At 39.9% G+C, this 17,132-nt stretch overlaps 1 protein-coding gene across 2 annotated transcripts in view; it reads right to left on the bottom strand.

Moving 5' to 3' along the window:
* The window catches only part of TBC1D15 (TBC1 domain family member 15), a 36,917-nt gene extending 20,148 nt beyond the window's left edge, over positions 1-16,769 (bottom strand). The window contains exons 1-5 of one of the 2 annotated variants that reach the window (XM_072863652.1): positions 16,612-16,769; positions 6,057-6,155; positions 5,734-5,808; positions 4,852-5,008; positions 3,017-3,227 (exon numbers count right to left, since the gene is read on the bottom strand). In XM_072863652.1, coding sequence (XP_072719753.1) covers positions 3,017-3,227; positions 4,852-5,008; positions 5,734-5,808; positions 6,057-6,155; positions 16,612-16,635 — 566 coding nt within the window. In that variant the 5' untranslated portion in view covers positions 16,636-16,769. The remainder of the gene's footprint in view (positions 1-3,016; positions 3,228-4,851; positions 5,009-5,733; positions 5,809-6,056; positions 6,156-16,611) is intronic. The other variant, XM_072863660.1, reaches the window with a different exon arrangement.
* Between the last annotated feature and the right edge of the window lie 363 nt (positions 16,770-17,132).

The raw sequence follows: 17,132 nt of genomic DNA, 5'->3' as shown, positions 1-17,132 counted from the left end.
CAGCTCAATGCTTAACTTCATTCAAATTTAGTTTCCATAGCTGCCTCAGCTTTTTGCTTTAAAGTTCCCAAAGTATCTGCTGTTGCATTTGTCAATGCTTAGAACTGTTCGAGGTGGCAATACTAAGCAGCTCAGCACGTCCTGAATGCTTGAACATCACCTCAAGTTTCCCTGTCTTACCTTAGCAGGGAACTCCATCTCACAAGCATTCCTGGACACCCCAGGGCACGGCTGCTGGGTCAGACTGCACAAACCCTACGCCACTACTTTCTTTTAAAAATCAGACACACAAGGACTTGACTGTCTCTTCACAGGGTTTCTTCCCTCCCTGGCAGCTACTGTTTTGCACTGTCCCAAGAGGAGTGTCCACATCACCTGGCAAGAGGCTACAAAGGACAAGAACTAAGAATCCACTGGGTCAAATAAGGGAAGAATGTTAAGTGCCCATTCACTCACCAAAGACTATCTGAAAGAGACAGTGTTTGAAATGAACCAAAATCACTACCTGTTTCATTTTCATTCAGTGACTCATCAATAAGGATTAATTCTACATAGCAATGTGGAATATAATTTTTTGCAGCACATGACTCAAAACTGGAAATAATGCCTGTTAGTTACACAAACTGTCTAACACTGAGTGCAGTAACAAACTGACAACCAAATTCTGGACAGAACCTAGATGTCTGACTTATAGGAGCTTAGGTGTCCAGCTTTGTAAAATGGTTTAAGGTATTCTGGTATGTTAGTTTAGATTCCTGGGTTGTTTTTGTTTTGTGGTTTGGTTTTTTTGTGTGTTTTTTTTTTTTTTTTAAACTTTCACCCATGAAGTCAAAAGATACAAAAAACTTCCTGAATATGAAAAGACAAAATAACTTGTTACATAGCAGAGCAGTATCTTGTAAATATTTTATGCCTTTGAGCAAAAAATATTAAATATAAAATAAGCTTAGTTCAGGTGTCTCAACATTAAATACATGGAACTCCACCAAAACTAATGCAAGTATAACTACAGATCTGTAGTGGCAGTACTGCATTTTAATTATCAACTTTTCTGTTGCTTATTGTTTTTTATGTATACATATGTGTATACACACACATATATTCAAATAATAAGCTCTTTAAATAGTGGCACTTAAACCCAGCAGCATGAACTCAGTTTTAAATTGCTTTTGTTAAAGCCTCAAATGGACTAACTGGAAAGAAGGCATAAGGGAAAATCTTCATCTAAAATTTTAAAGTTTCTATTTGATAGTTAATCACAAGAACAAAGTTTTGATTAAGTCAATGCAAACTAGTTTGCTACACTGGCAAATGCACTCACTAGGCCTACTTAAAACTTGGTCCTGCTCATTAAATACATGTTAGAAAATTTGAAATACACTGCTACAGCACACAGGCAGTAGACCATATTAGATAGAGTATAAAGCTTTCAGTGACTCACCATACAACACAAGTGTTTTTCCAGTGTTAGCTACATAGGTTGCCTCAAAAACCTGCCCTAGCCTACCAGCAACTAGTTGGAAGATATCCACAAATATGTAAACAAAGAGCAGTATGCTCAAAAAGGAACAATTTCCTTGGGGGGAAGGGGAGGGAGGCAGGGGGATGGCAGGACAACAATATTCCCCTGCGCCTGCAGAAGTACTGAAATTAGAAAGTGAAATGAAAGGAGGTTTAAGGAAGAACTCAAAGTGGATGGAGAGGAAAAAAATCAGGATTTAAGATGAAGTTGTCATCCAGTATCTCCTAACCTACAGTTGTACAGAGAATATTCTTACTTACAACTTTATCTTGTCCCCCTAATAGCCTCTCCTTTGGTCTTCTTGATTTTTCCCCTTAAAAAGTTTGCATACAATGCTACAGCCAGTACCATTTCACCAGCTGGTCACACTGACCATGCTACCTTCTCCAAGCAGCTGACAACTTCTGATTATCATAGACCCCAACACCACGTCTTGACACTTTCAAAACCTTTCACAAATCAGTTCAATTAATATACAACTCATGTCCTATTGGATTGCTCTCCAGCCTAACAGTATTGATCGTCAATAGCCTTCCCTACTTGTCAAAGGCAACTCTGACCTCGATGCTACCAACGTGAGAAGAGCCCTCTATAAGGATTCCCACAGACATTTCACTGTCCACCTTCAAATCTGTCAGAATATTATGTTGGAAGTGATAGAAAAACACTTTTTGAAAACAGAATACCTGTTACATTGACATTACACCTGTTACAGGTGTACCTGTTACACTTCACTGTTCCTTCATGCTCTACCTACTCTTATTTACCCTGTTGCCTTCTTAAATTATACTTATGCCTACATGTTGAGAGCAGAACATTTTATTTTATTCCGCATTTATGCTATGACCAAAAAGGCTTTTATCCAAGTAAAAACATGGAGGTTACACAATATAAATACACAACAAAACCCAAGTATTTAACACCATGATAGGGTCTAACTATGCTTACATTCAGAAAGTTGATTTGAAGAGTAAGGATCAAGTGCGAAACATTCCCCACAGCAAGAAGTTACAGGGGAACAGAATTTTGGGGGAAAACTTTTATATACAAATTGATTTAGTTGTCAGTACCATAAGTTACCTCACAAACTGATGTCAACACTCAGATATTTCACATAAAGTAGAAGATCTCAAATTTTACACAAATTATCCTATTTAATAGAAGTGGTTCATGAAGAAGGATTTAACTGTACACTGAGCATTCATGAGAAGCTTCTGTACCCACTAGAGGGAGCTACTGAGGTATTACGGAGCTAGTAACACTTTAACAGATTCTAAATTAGTTTGTAAATCGATCCAACAATTTTAAAACTTCAGCCTGCATTCCGAATGTGTATGTGAAATCACAGTTTCGGTCACCTTGAAAATTGATTCTACTAATAAAAAAGGGAAGAGAAAATACATCAGGAAGCATTCATCTGAAATTCATTACAGAATTAAAAAAGTAAACCAATAATCCATATTTTAAAGCAGAACTAAGTTGTCTGATACTTACTCATTCAGCACAACGTGCTTTTCAAGACATTTAATCAATAGTTTGCTATCTCCATGATGAAAGTGAAGAGCTGGAAGCTTGACATCATCCTTCAAACAGAACACCAAATAAGACCATCCCATGCCTTCTTTGTTTTGTTTGATTGATTTCAGATCTGCCAAACTGAACAGGAACGACCACTTGCTTTCTCCATTTGCATGAGTTGTAGCATCTTAAAAACAAAATTACCACACGATTTTAGTTTGAATTCCAGTGTTAGCAATTACAAATGCATCATAATTGTCACCATTCCTAAAAAACAAAGCCAAAACACAAAACCCAGCATTGGTTCTGACAATAAGATGTGTACTGTAACTACTGTAACTGCTATTTCTGGATTTCTCTCTGTGCCTCCTCATCTTCTACAGACTTCTAAAATAATGAGCCAGTCCATCAGACTGCTCCCCTAAAGCTGTTTATAAAGTTGATAAAAGCTGTTTATAAAGTTGATAAAAGTGATCCAGCAGTTAAATGTATAACCACTGTATTAAATTCCAGCAGCAAGCTGAATCCCACCAGCATCTCCACCACATAGTACTACCTACTCAAACTAAATGTGATATACATTACAATACTGTATGCTATATATTGCACAGAGTATTAGCCACGTGTTGTAAGACTGCTACCAAAGGAAGGGAGAAGGAATTGAAAATCTCCCCACCCACTCCTCTCTCCCCTACTGTGCAAGCATGTATACACTCTGCACAAGACTGGATACATTCAAAGAGAAGGGGTTAAATTTTACTTTACCAGAGGACACAAAGTTGCTAGCATCCCTGGAGGGAATCTGGCACGCCCCCTGGCCTGCCCCCATCAAATTACAGCAACTGGAAATAAGTAAGAAGCAGCAAAAAGCATAGTCCAAGTCAGTAGTGCTCACTGACACTCACTTTGGATGAAGATGTACTCTGATGCCTGAAGATGAAAAATCAATACAGACTAGTGACATAATAAGCCATCCTATGCCTGACAGAGATGCTGGTTTTAGGTTTATTTCTTGCTACCACTAAAAAGCTCCTCTCAAACACAGTATTCTAGGAGCAAGGACCATGCTTTACCCAAAAATATTCATAATCTTAAGTCCAAACCCTGCAATCATACATGACATCGATGACATTTAAAACCATCACAGATATGGTGAAACAAGCATAATGGTCCCCAGTTATAGGGTGAGAAATAATACAGGGAAAACAAGTATTATAAAGAAAAATGCTACAGGAGAATCAGAGAAAAACAGTGATACTTGAGAATCACTGTTCTTTCTCCCCCACTTTTTTTTTACAACGTATCTACTGAGACACTACAAAAAAAATGACGTAGCTATAAAATTATTTTGCCAAAGTAAAAAAGATGCATGTACCACATAAATGTACATTCCATCTCCCCCTGCTGTTGCAGTATGGAAATGCATTTGAGTAGTAAACCACTTATTTTTTCATTTTCCTTTCTACCACGACATCTAGTTCAAATTCCATTTGTTTGAAAGAATGCAGGAGCCCAATGCAGATAAAACTGCTACATCATCTAATGATCGGCACAGCAAGAAGTTAGATTTAACAATTATTTTCAATACAGTTCTCTAGCAATTTAAAGAAAAAATTAGATTGGAGGCAGACAGCAGCTATTCCACTCTGAATTTTTTCCACACTCAGAGATTCACCTCAACCACAAATGACTCCCAGCTTTTCAATTCCTAATAAAATCCATCTTCCTGTATGTAAAGGGCAATTCTTCAGTTATAAGTTACCATAAAGAAAAAACAAAACAAAAAACCCCACATGTATTTTTTTAAGTACCTCCATTTGAATGAGGTTTCTTTTTAAAAGAGACTGTGGTGACCATGTCCCATTCTGCTTCATAACTACTGGGACGGTCTGCTCCTCGGGAACATTTTTCTTTAGGAGTTTGAGTCCACTCCACAACAGAACTGGAATCCTGAGGGAAAAGAAGTGACTATCAAAAAACACAAGGCATGAAAATTGAGCTAGTTTCTCAGACTCAAAAAGAATAATAAGCATCTTCATTTTCACAGATTAAAAGAATCTGTAGCATTAAAATCCTAAGACACATGATACAGTTCAACACAGGAAATTTGGACTTATGACTAAGACTAAGAAAAGAGGTTTTATTTAATAAATTCAACATGGTACTAAAATATCCTAGCCTCTCTTCCAGACTCTATCAACATAACAAACTTTTTATTTAAATGTAAAACTTAAACCTTTCTTCTTTAGTCACAGCCTCTTCATACTGCTTAGGTACCACGTATCACTGGATCTTGGAACCTCCATAAACTTCTATTTTTATTTTGCATTAGAACAGACCTCTCTGTTTTGAGTCTAATTATGAAGAGTCAATCACCAGACTACAACATCGTACATGCAGGGGGACTGGTGACCATGATACACTCATTTGGTCTTTACTATTTGTACAGATAGTCCCCCACTATTTTATATATGAACCAAGTAAAAACTAAATACAGTTACCTACACATGTATCCCAGTAACCTGAACTGGGCTGCAGTCCACAAATATGATTCCTACATGTAGCTATGAATACCAATGATAATCACATAAATAGATTTTGCTTCCAGTTATGAGATCATCTACGCATAAGTTAACACAAAATAAAATCTCAGAAGAAACAGAATGAAGAACACTGATAACTAATAAACATACCTTTCCAGCACAGAGGATATTAGAAGTATCCGAAGTATCATCCAGTGGTCTCCAGTCTACTATTACTTCATTTTCCTACAATACAAACAATCATAAAAAACCCCAATATTACACAATAAAGTACGTATCCCTCTTTACTCATGGTATGATTATGGTGCAACTTGCACATATATATATAAATGATGCAGACAACATCAAACGTTATGTGATGTTTGTTCATTTACGAAATCCTATACTTAAAAAGACATTTAAGATGTGCCAAAACACGTTATGTGCTTCACCAACAAATATATGAAGTCTCCATAACTGTATTATGCAAATACCTTTTCTATGACACGTAGTACTCCTGGTATTAAGCTGTCCTGGTCATCATTTTTTCCACAGGGTGAATGAATGAAAACTCCTTCTTGCTCATATACAACCTATAACAAAGCCAGTAATGAAATAAAAACCAAGATTTTAAAATTGTTTCTCTCCCCTGTGGTACTCATTATCATCTTGACTCACCTACATAAGTTGAAGTGAACACCTCTACCTTGTTAGGGTTTGTGTTACCTTTCCTTCCTCCCCACCACCAAGATCTGAGTCTTTCACTTACTTAAATCAAGAAACAATGGAAAATGGAACTTGCTAAATTTACTCTCTAAGCAATATACCAACTATTATTACTTTACCAGTAAATCACAAAAAATGCATTCAATACCTACTCTTTTTTAAATCAGCAGGCAGAGGTTCATATGGAAATACTACACAGCTTTTGAAACATTAAAAGGCCTTCTTACATAGTCTGCCTTTCCCCCACTTGCCATTTAAGCATGTTGAAATTATAACCTTAATTTAAATGGACGGTCTAGTGCACAAAAGATGAACTCCACAGAAATAAAAAATTGCAGCCTTAGATGAAATAATGTCCCAATCCTACATGCAGGGTGAATGAATGGTAAGGGTTCCATTTCAAAGGTAGAATATATGGCAGTCAGATAAGAGATGTGTAGGAGTACATGCTGCCCACGTAACTTTTGCATTTAAGCATTTACAAAACTCTTCACAGTATTCTGATCATGCTTTTAAAAAAAAAAAATCAGAGAATTCTTGTCTGTCAAAATTCAGCAGGCTCTTCAAAGCTACATGCTATACATACTCTTAAAAGCTCTATAAACAATGTAAACAGGTTCTGTTTTAAACAACTCTCTAAAAGAAGAGTGAAAAGTCCCTAATATATCAAACTCTGATTTTGTGGAAGTGAAATACATCAAACAGTAACAGTAATTTTTTATAACCATGTTAATTTTCAATCCAAGCTGCGAACACTGCCTTAAGAAATACATATTTTTAAAGGCAAAACCTAATAATTCTTCACTAATCAGAGAGAGATATTACATTTCTTTGGTACTAAAATGTCAGTATCTCTTTTTCTCAACTTACTCATTTGTCAGATTTTTTTAAATCATCACATTTGCAGTCAGGCCACTAAACCAAAAGTTTAGGTGTGTAAGCTTAACTATCCAGACAAGAATACAGAGCTTAAAAATAGCAATAAAATTCAGTTAACTCGTCCTTTCTGTTGTAGATTTATTTCTTAAATTTCTCTTCACTTTACACAAGCAAGAAATTTCTAAAGTGTACTGTTTAATCACAGAAATATCACTTGGAAGAGACCTCTAGAGGTCACTTAGTATAATCTCCCTCTTGAAGCATTATTAACATCCAGTTGCCTTTCAAATATTGGAAACCTTCTTTCCTCTTCTCTATTACAGCTTTTTCTCTCCTCTATCAAAAAAGATCCTCCCTCTATTTCTACCAAATACCTGTTTTTGAATTCAGTCTCTGTTTAAACAAGGCAACTTTGGAATTTATTTACATTTTACCTTCTAGCTATTTGAACCTGATCTATCACCACAACTAGTCAGAAGTATGAACTGGTAAGTGTATGGATCAATCATGATTAAGTATGATCAATCACTGTCACAGCTGTTCCAGGAAAAAAAACAACACTATTTGTATCTGAGTTACACTGGCAGAAGTGCATTTCTGCCAATAATGTTAGTAAGTGTCACAAAGTATACCTTCTCAGTCTAGAAGGTATGCAATCTAATAATTGTTTTTATTATTTTCCATCCATTAATCTCTCAGAAGGTCAAACGCTTCCTTTTGTGGGAAAAGAAAATGTGTTCCAAATGCCACAGTTGTCAGGCAACTGAAAAATTCTACATTGCTCTGCATAACAGATCCAGCTCCCTGCCCTGTGCTCTACCAGAACAGGCAATAAAACCAAAGAAGTTAGAACATGCTCAGAAGTTTGGAGGATATCTGTAAAACAGAGGACTTCTCACAATGCAGCTTATTTCCCTCCTCGAGAGAAAAACTTCTCCAACTTTGAAAAGCCAGAAAGCCAAGCTATTGGGATTTATTCTTATCCAATAACAGGTGCAATCTTGTATTTATTTTTTCCAACTGTTAGCAAGTAGTTAATATTAAAAAATTGCACTTTTTAAGCTCAGTTATATCACTGAAGATATCACACATAGATGGGAGTCTAGAAGATGCAATAATGTAACTAATTTGAAGAAAGATACGGCCTTCATCTTACAAAATATTATCTAGGAAGTGCTTTAAAAGCTTATCCCACTGCAAAACATTTTGGAAGTTACCATCTTTGAATTATCTGAAATATTGAGCTGCTCTATTTAGCATTACTTTGTAAGATAACTACATAACTGAATTTGAATAAGCTGATTTTGAGAATACGATTTTATAGTGGTAGCACCTGAAGATTAGCTACACTGGGCAGCTGTATTTCACGCAATGTTCTTAGCATGCTGAAAATTCAAAAATGCTACTAAGTATTCTTATACCACCTTACAGTAAAAAATGTAGTTTGTGATATATTTTTTTTTCTGACATTACAGCACTGGCAAGCTATTCGTCAATTCAAAGAGGGAAAGTAACGTTAAGTTACACATAAAAGTAATAAATATTAAGGAAAGTATCAAGTTGAAAGACAGTATACCAGTAGTTAGATTTGCATTAAAAAACCCATCCATTGGTAGACAACTGCTATAACACTAGCTCAACCCCGCACACCATATGGCCCACAAAGGTATTTGCTCAGTGCCTCCGCAGCCCAACAATCAGGCAAACATCTGGTCATCAGCACACATGGACCTCTTAAGCAGCCAGGAAAACAGACATTTCAAAACCAGGCAATAGCAGCATATGCTGCCACTTGCCTAAACAGCAGGTTACTGCAGAACATGTAAGATGAGTATCTTGAAATAAGATGTAGAAGATCAGACAGCAAATGTTGGAGGACGATCAGAATCATTAAAGCACTAAGGACTTGTGTAAGGTGTGCACGCAAAATTTACGTAGTGACATCCTGGTACGTACGGAGACAGTAGAAGGAACTAGATACAAGCAGGGCAGGACAATGAGCCCGTTGTCCCCTTATTAGCAGTTAAAGTAACTATAACCCCCCCCAAACCCAACCAAAACCTGCACTGGTATACCTGTCAAGACCCCCTGCATAGGAAAGCAACCCAATCTCCTTTAAATCTTGACAACTTTTTGGCTTCAGTGAAAGGTATATGATCTAGAACGGCCTCATTATCCACTGTGTGAAAAAATTCAAGATTTTTAAGAACATAATCTGTTCAGTTAGTTGATTATGCTTCTTGTATTACAAGACAGAAAAACAAGCTACTGGCTTACCCTGGTTTTGTACTATTCATTATTGTACATATTTCATCATGGTTGCTTTTTCAAAGGTGAGAAGTAGGTGGAGTCAAGCTCAATCTTTCACTTCCTTTTCATATGATTAGAGTCATCACTATTCCTCTAAGTCTACACAATATTAATAAGCCCATCATGAAAAGACAAGTTCATGTTAATAAGTGCACATCACAGGTTAACTGGAGAAGTCGACATGTCCCTAGGATTTTAATCAAAGCCCAAAGGTAATCCTCACCCCAATATTACAGCCCTTCCACCCAGTAAGAAACCTGTGCTCTGCACCGTCAACCAACTGGTCATGGAAATGGAACTCCAGGGAAGAAAAGCAGCATATGTTGCTTAGATGCTTGAGGCCAAAAAAGTTGTCCAGCCATGAAAGGCCTAAATGCAGATTTAAACAACGGTAGTTTTGTTTTCTTCTACACCTATTTGCAAACATCTGTTAACTGTCCACAGAGATGCGTGTTCCTCAGGTTAGACGTTATTACACACATGAAAGCCAGACCCTGCTGGTCCCACAACAAAAACACAAACGAGAAAAAGAACAGGAGAGTGTTTGTCTAAAGCACACACTAACACAACCAAAGCTAATGAAGATGTAATGTGACAGGAGCTAGACAACTTTGAAAAGTACTTGATTTCAAACAAATTTTCATTCTGTCTTGTAGCTGTACATATATCAGAATTACTCAAAGGTTTTTCAGACATCTCACTAGCTTAAAAGCTAGTTCTATGCAAAACAGTTTTCAGATACATTTATCTACGGTATCCTTAAGTTTCTTGAATGCTTCAAATCATAAGCATGACTACCTAAGGAAACTTAACACTGTAAAAGCACTCAGTTGGCAACTTTTTTCTATAAAGAAATGATGGAGAAAGTAGAAAAAAAAAAGAAATTTGTACGATTTAAGTATTACTTTTTAATAACCTCAAAATTTCAAGTTTCAAATAATATGTACCTGAGAAGCTTATGTTCACAGGTCTTTCCTGCTTGTCAAGCAAGTCCACGCTCGCAGTTTGCAAGCATGACTTCAACCACGTTTATTTTTCCAATTCTATAGAATGAAAACTAGACCCATTGCCTATTTGATTCAGAATCCTACCAAAAGCTAAAAATCGATGCAAGAGTTTCCAAACACTGCTAAGCCACCTTGACCTGTTTTGTTTTTTTTCCATAGGTGCTACAGAAGTCTAAGGCAAATTCACAATTCGTTCTAATCAGTCCTTAAAAGCACTGTGCCGCACAGAGACTGCAGCTACTGTATCTGATATACTGACAGAGGGTCTGTAAAAACAGGGAACCACAGCACAAAATTCAGGAAAGCTGCACAAAGGAATAGTTGTCTACCTACTTACTATAAAAAAACAGAGAGAAGCGGCAGGATGTAGGCTCAGTTTACATGTCATGGCATATGCTAGTTAAGGTTCTGGAAAACTGTTCAAGTATTTATATTCCACATCCAGCAGAAAATAACTTTCTGAAGTCCCATTGTTGTCCCAGTAACATTTTCTGAGAAATAAATTATATCCTTCTTAATACTGTTAAGGACACAGCATGAACAACTCGTATCTCCAGCTTATTATGCTGCTTACAATGAGCAGTCAACAGGAAATGTTTGTAGCTTCTTATTGCCAGAGACATACATGAGAAGAAGGCCTTCAGCATACTACATCAACAATTACAACATAGGCCAGAACACAAGCAAAGTTTTGGGATTAAATGCTTGCCATATGATGGCAATTTACAGCCCTGTGCTACCAGCTAGTGAAAGACGACAACACTCCACCCAAAGACAATAAGGTGTAGGGAACAAAAAAGGAGAGCTAGGATCTGGGGCTATCACAGAACAGGGTGGTCCTGCCCTCCTCACCCATGTATCCTCACTCTGCCCTCCCTCACTCTGCCTGTGCTGGGCACCTAAGTACTAGCTGATGTCATGTGCACTGATCATTCATACCTTGTACTCTTGCTCTTACCTCTGTCACACACCAACTTGCCAAACGCAGGACATTAGAGAATGTAGAAGCACTGCAACTCTTCCAACTAGTTAGCTAGTCCCATCTTTCAAATGCTTCATACTCTCTCCCTGTGTTCTTATCCAACTCACTCTCCTTTTCCTGCCAGAGAGTACAGCTCAGGGCCAGCATCGTTCTGCCAAGATGCTATCCAGCTTCTCATGACAAATGCAGCTTGCAGCACTTACTTACACAGTGCATCAGCCACTGCTCTGGGGTCATTAAGTAATTATGGTACTGTGCAAATCCTGATTCTAACAACTTTTCAATAGCAGTTACTTCATTTTTGCCTCATGTTAGAGAATCAGGTAAAGGACCTCACTGTGGATTCAACAGTTGAAGCAGCAAGTAGGCGTGCTCACAAGAAGTGACTAGGTAAGAAAGTCTGAATGTTCCACAGACTACAAATTAAGGAAAAATGGGTCTGTCTGCAAATATTAACAACAGATATAGCAGCTGTGCAGCACCTTATTTTCAGATTCTGACAGAAGGTAAACAGAACAAAAGATGCAACACAGTAAGGAAACAACTACAGGCCAATAAAAGAAATTCAATTTAGGCAACGGTTGTCCTGAGAGACCTTATATCCACAAAATAAAGTATCTTAGTTGAGAGCTGTGCTTTAAGTTAGAAGAAATATAACTCAATTTAAAGATCTGCATTATGCTGCTTTAATTTCCATCTCCTTCTTCGGAATAGCTGAGGTTTCCCCAGAGCTTATTCACACATCCACTGCTAAACTGTCACTGGGCACATCAAAGTACCTACTACATCAATAGTCTGCTTTCAATGACCAGATACCAGCACATTTGAGTGCTCTGCAAAGCATCAAGCTAACATTACTTGACCAACATGATCTTCTCCACAGAAGAGAACCTACAACTTCTGGCATTTGAATTTTAATAAAAATATAAAGCCATACTGTTATATATCTTTTGTTTGCTGAGCCTATGGCTCAACCTTTTTCTTAAGACAGTAAAATTTCACGCCCTGCCAGTCTTAAAAGAGAAAGAGTCTTACAAACACCATGTTTCTAAGCAGGGGTAGGGTGCGGTGTGGAATCCCACAGATATTGTTCATGTTGTGAGAAATATGAGGAAGCTCACAACATCGGGAACCACGTATCATAAGAAAGGTTTCCTGCTTGACAACAGTAAGTTTTTCAAGTTCTGCATTAGGTGGACCGAAGATTTCTTGAATCACAAAGTATTTCTGCTACTTATGCAACAATAGCGGGGTATCAGCAAAAATACAAGTCTATTCAGGGTTCCGACAGTAAGAGCTTGAGGTGGTAGCACACTATTTCTACTGTGAACACTTCTGCAAGAGAAATCCTTAATGAAAAGAAAACAAAGAATATACAGACATTTCAGAATTATCAGTGAACTGCTTTACATTCAAGGATAATGAAACCTCAACTAAATTCAAAAGAGGCAAAGGCAGGTAAAGGCTTCTTTTCACAAAGAAAACCTATGAAGTACAATATATTCAATAAAGGATTATGGTTCTGTATATAGTAAACTATAAAGGCTGAAAAAGTTATAATGAAGATTTTAAATCAAGTGCTTAATAAAATGGCACAAAAATGTATAGCACAGGAGTCTCTGTGCCCCCCAAATTTAAGTAGTAGAAGGTACAGCAAGACACTGCCTACACCACAGAATATATACACATCTAAAATAATCCGCTATATCTGTGCCAACAAACTACCTGAAGGATGCAAAGCTAATTTTAACAGATCATATTTTAAATCTCTTTGCTGGTCCTGTCTATAAAAAAACCCCTCAGCAGCAAACACACACCCCAACCCCGAACGCTACAGCGTTTACAACACTGTTTAGTAGTAGCTACAGTGCCACTCAAACACTTCTAGTTGCTGAACTGAAGCTTAAAGCTTAAAACTTTCAGAGCTTAAAGCTCTGAAGCTTTAACTTCAAGAGCAAGGGCACACACAAGTGAAAAATAACTTCTCTGAAAGCCCATGTGCCCATCAGTAATTTGAGAAAGGTCTAACAGCCCATGTGCTGAAGATACTCTGAACTCCAAGAGCATAAAACAAAAATTGTTACTGTCTTTAGACCAGCTGTAATAATAGCCTATACACCAAAAGACTAAAACTGAAGTTTGTACTTCTCACCATACACAACTTTTTACCTCATTTTCTAACATGGTTTTCTGTTATAAGGGTGAGTCTTGAGTCAGTTCTCTGAAATAAGGAAAAGAAACTACTATTTGCTAAGGAACAAAGAGAGAGAAAATATACCTGCTTTCACACATAAAGTCAAAAGCACTGAAAACGAAAGACCTTACTGCCAAGCTACGTGAAGAAAAAACTGGCAACTCTAAGAAAGGGCAAAAAACTGAAGCTCACGCTGGTCTAGTGCAGACAGTCATTAATAAAGAATGAGTCACGATTCCAGAACTCAACAGCATTAACTTAAGTTTTCTAGGACAGAGTTGACCATATAGAGAACAACACTAAAAAGAACCTTCTGAGATATGAAACAGTAAGAAAAAACAAATAGGACAAAAATACAAGTAAAGTAGTAATTACAGTTACATGAGGTAACCAAATTTATAATTCATATCCAACTAATGTATGGAGCAGAAACCAGAGACAATATGAAATAGTCAAGTTGTGAATCCCCTGATATTAATGACGTCTAGGAAATTTTAAAAAAAAGTGATAGAGAAGGGGAAGGTAAACAGGGTAAAAATATAATGGAAACCACAACCTTATATTGTTTGCTGAAACAAGATTTCATGAAAGCTGAGACAATGCAGGCTATCCTAGCTGCTTAATATATTGCCATGTGCATTCCATGGGAATTACTTTGTATGATATTTTGCAGAAAAGAACATACACATTAAAATATATTACTTTCATGTGATAAGATCTGCCAAATGAGACTAAAGCACCCCACAAACTAATGCCTACTACTGTTTCAGAAATTTACCACCTCAACACCTCATTACAACACTGCACAGCCAGAAGGAAGAGTGTAATTAATTTAGGACAGCCGTAGCTTGGAAACACACCGAAGTGCAAAATGCCTTAAGTGAGAATGCTGGGTCTGTACGAACTTACATTGTGTTTATTCCACCTGGAGTGAAGTTTCACTAGTTTGTGAGCCCTTCTAAAATCCTGCTGCCATCCAAAGGAACAACTGGTGATCCAATGTGCTCCGTAGATGAACAGAAAGCTAACCCAGCCAAAAATAACCACACACAGTTTTTTGTATTATTTCAGCTTGCTAAATCACTGATAGATCAAATGAGTACAATACCCAAGCAAGCAGAAGTGCAACACACAGGTGGGGAGATTTAGATAAGGACAGAACTGCTCCTACTGAGAGCAGTGAAACTTCAAACCAGCCCAGCCACTTCATGAAGTTTAAGAAAACGCAACTGTCATTTTTTTCCTATCAAGAGAGACACAGCAAAGAATTTTACTGAATTAGAAGTTGTGTTAACAAGTTGCATTAGTATTGTGGATGTGGAATAACTGAAATGGAGTTTTGCAACATCTTCAAGATTTAGTCTCAAGCCAACAGACTTTTTTTTAAAGGAACAATGAATACACAGCAAATTTACAAACAACTAATCCACTACAGTTTTAGTCTCTCATATAAACTATGATAATATAGCTGCTTTCAGGAAAAAACTCCTGAAGAAGATCCTGATAAAACCTATGCGGAAAAAAAAAGCTGCAAAATGAAAATATTTACCATCATCCAATAAACTGCTGGACTGAGCTTAAAATGGACAAAACCAGAAGAGTAACTTTTCTCTGTATACATGAAAACTGGATGTGCATAGCTAGAAATGGTTGATAGGACAGTATGGCTATCTTTACATTTACAGCACCTAATAGCAGTAAAGAACTTTATTTTTAAGTTGTAACAACTCCAGCTGAACAAGTTGCCTGCTCCACCAGTTCTGGTTGAAATGGATACGGTAAACTGGCACAAGTGAGACCTCTACTGAATTTTCCTGCTAGCTAAATGCACTCCTCAGCACCCTCTAAGAAGCACAGACATGGCTAATTACATATGTTCTCTTATGCCGAGATCAGCATGAGCTGAAATAATCATTTGCTGCCATATGCTGGAAAAGTGAAACTGAAGACTACTGCACTCTAACCCTGGCTACGTACAGTCAGTCACTACACGGAGATTTTAAAACCTTGATAGGATCCACACGCTCAGGAGCCCAGCATTGCAAAGTAACATTTTTAGAAGACTGAGTCATGGAATAAAAATATTTCTACAATAAAACCATACGGGCACAACTCGGATCTGTTGGTGGGGGAGGAGGGAGGCAGAGATGGTTGTCATACCTTCCCTCCTGTGACCTCAAACCAGGACACACATTTGAATCCTTGTCAAGCTCTACTGTTTCATTCAAGAACACTCGGCAAGGATCGGCGACACGTAAAAATCTTTACATTACCAAATTCTCCGACTAACAAGGCTTTGCATCCAGTCCGGGGCAGGTACACGCACACTACCAGCGCGCAGACCAGCAGAAAGGCCAGTAACGTCTACGAGCACCTCAGGGACGCGCGGCCACGTAGACGGGACAAGTCTCGTTCCTCCAGCTCAGCCTCAGAGCCTGCTCTGCGGAGGCCAAACCCAGGCCCCGGGGCTGTCCGCCTCAGGCGGAGCGCGGCCTCTTCCCACACCGGGGCCAGCTCTCCGCGCAGCCCAGAGGCGAGCTGGGGCGACGTGGGACGCGGCCCGGGCCGGGGGGGAGGCGCTGCGACGTGCCGCCGCTCCCGCCCCAGGCAGGGCCCAAATCCCATCCGCCGGCCGCGACCCCCTCCCGTGCCCCGCGCAGGGCGGTGCAGACAGCCCACAGCCTCCTACCACCACCAGGCCCGCCCGAGGGCGGGACAGCCCGTGTCCGCAGGAGTGGGCCCGGGCCCCGCGGCCCCGTGAGGAGACCCCGCACCCGGGCACCGCGGGGAGGAAAGGCCCCCTCCCAGCCACGCAGGGGCCCGGCCACCCCTTCCCGCCGCTCCCGCCAACCGGGGCGACCCCAGCGTCGGACACAGCCGGGCCCCCGAGGGGAGAGGGAAGGCAGCCATCGCCGCCTGCGCGGGAGCCGGGCCCAGCCCACCCCCGTTACCTTGCCGCTCGGAAGCGCCGCCATGTTGCCTACGAGTGTTTATGATGACGTTGCGCTCTTCACGTGCTTCCCCGCCGCTCCACAACAACCCCGCCCGTGCGAGCGGCGCAGGCGCACTCGGGCGGAGACGCCCCCGCCCGGCCAGGGAAAGGAGCGACGGCGACGCGCGCAAAGGCCGGGCCCAGCTGGGGGGCGGGGCTCCTGCCATGGGGGGCGGGGCTCCTGCCATGGGGGGCGGGGCGAGGTGGGAGAGCCCCCCCCCTCCCCGCCCCGCCGCGCGGCGGGCCTCCGGGGGCGGCGGCGGGTTCTGCTTCTCGCAGGGCGGCGCCGGCAAAGAGGAGGAAATGGCGGGTTTATTGTCTTTTTCCAGAGGCTGCGCTCCTTTTCCTTGGTCTTTTCGCTCATCTTGAATCCCCCGCACGCAACTCCCTGCGAGACCGGCCGGTGCCCAGCCGCGGAGAAGCGGCTTATCCCTGCGCCGGGCGGGCAGGCCCCGCGGCCCGTCCCTGGCCCGCCCTTGG

The sequence above is a fragment of the Ciconia boyciana genome, chromosome 1, assembly GCF_034638445.1.
Source record: "Ciconia boyciana chromosome 1, ASM3463844v1, whole genome shotgun sequence".
In the NCBI taxonomy this organism is placed as follows: domain Eukaryota; kingdom Metazoa; phylum Chordata; class Aves; order Ciconiiformes; family Ciconiidae; genus Ciconia; species Ciconia boyciana.
The sequence above is the reverse complement of the archived record's forward strand: the minus strand, read 5'-3'. Positions and strand labels throughout refer to the sequence as shown.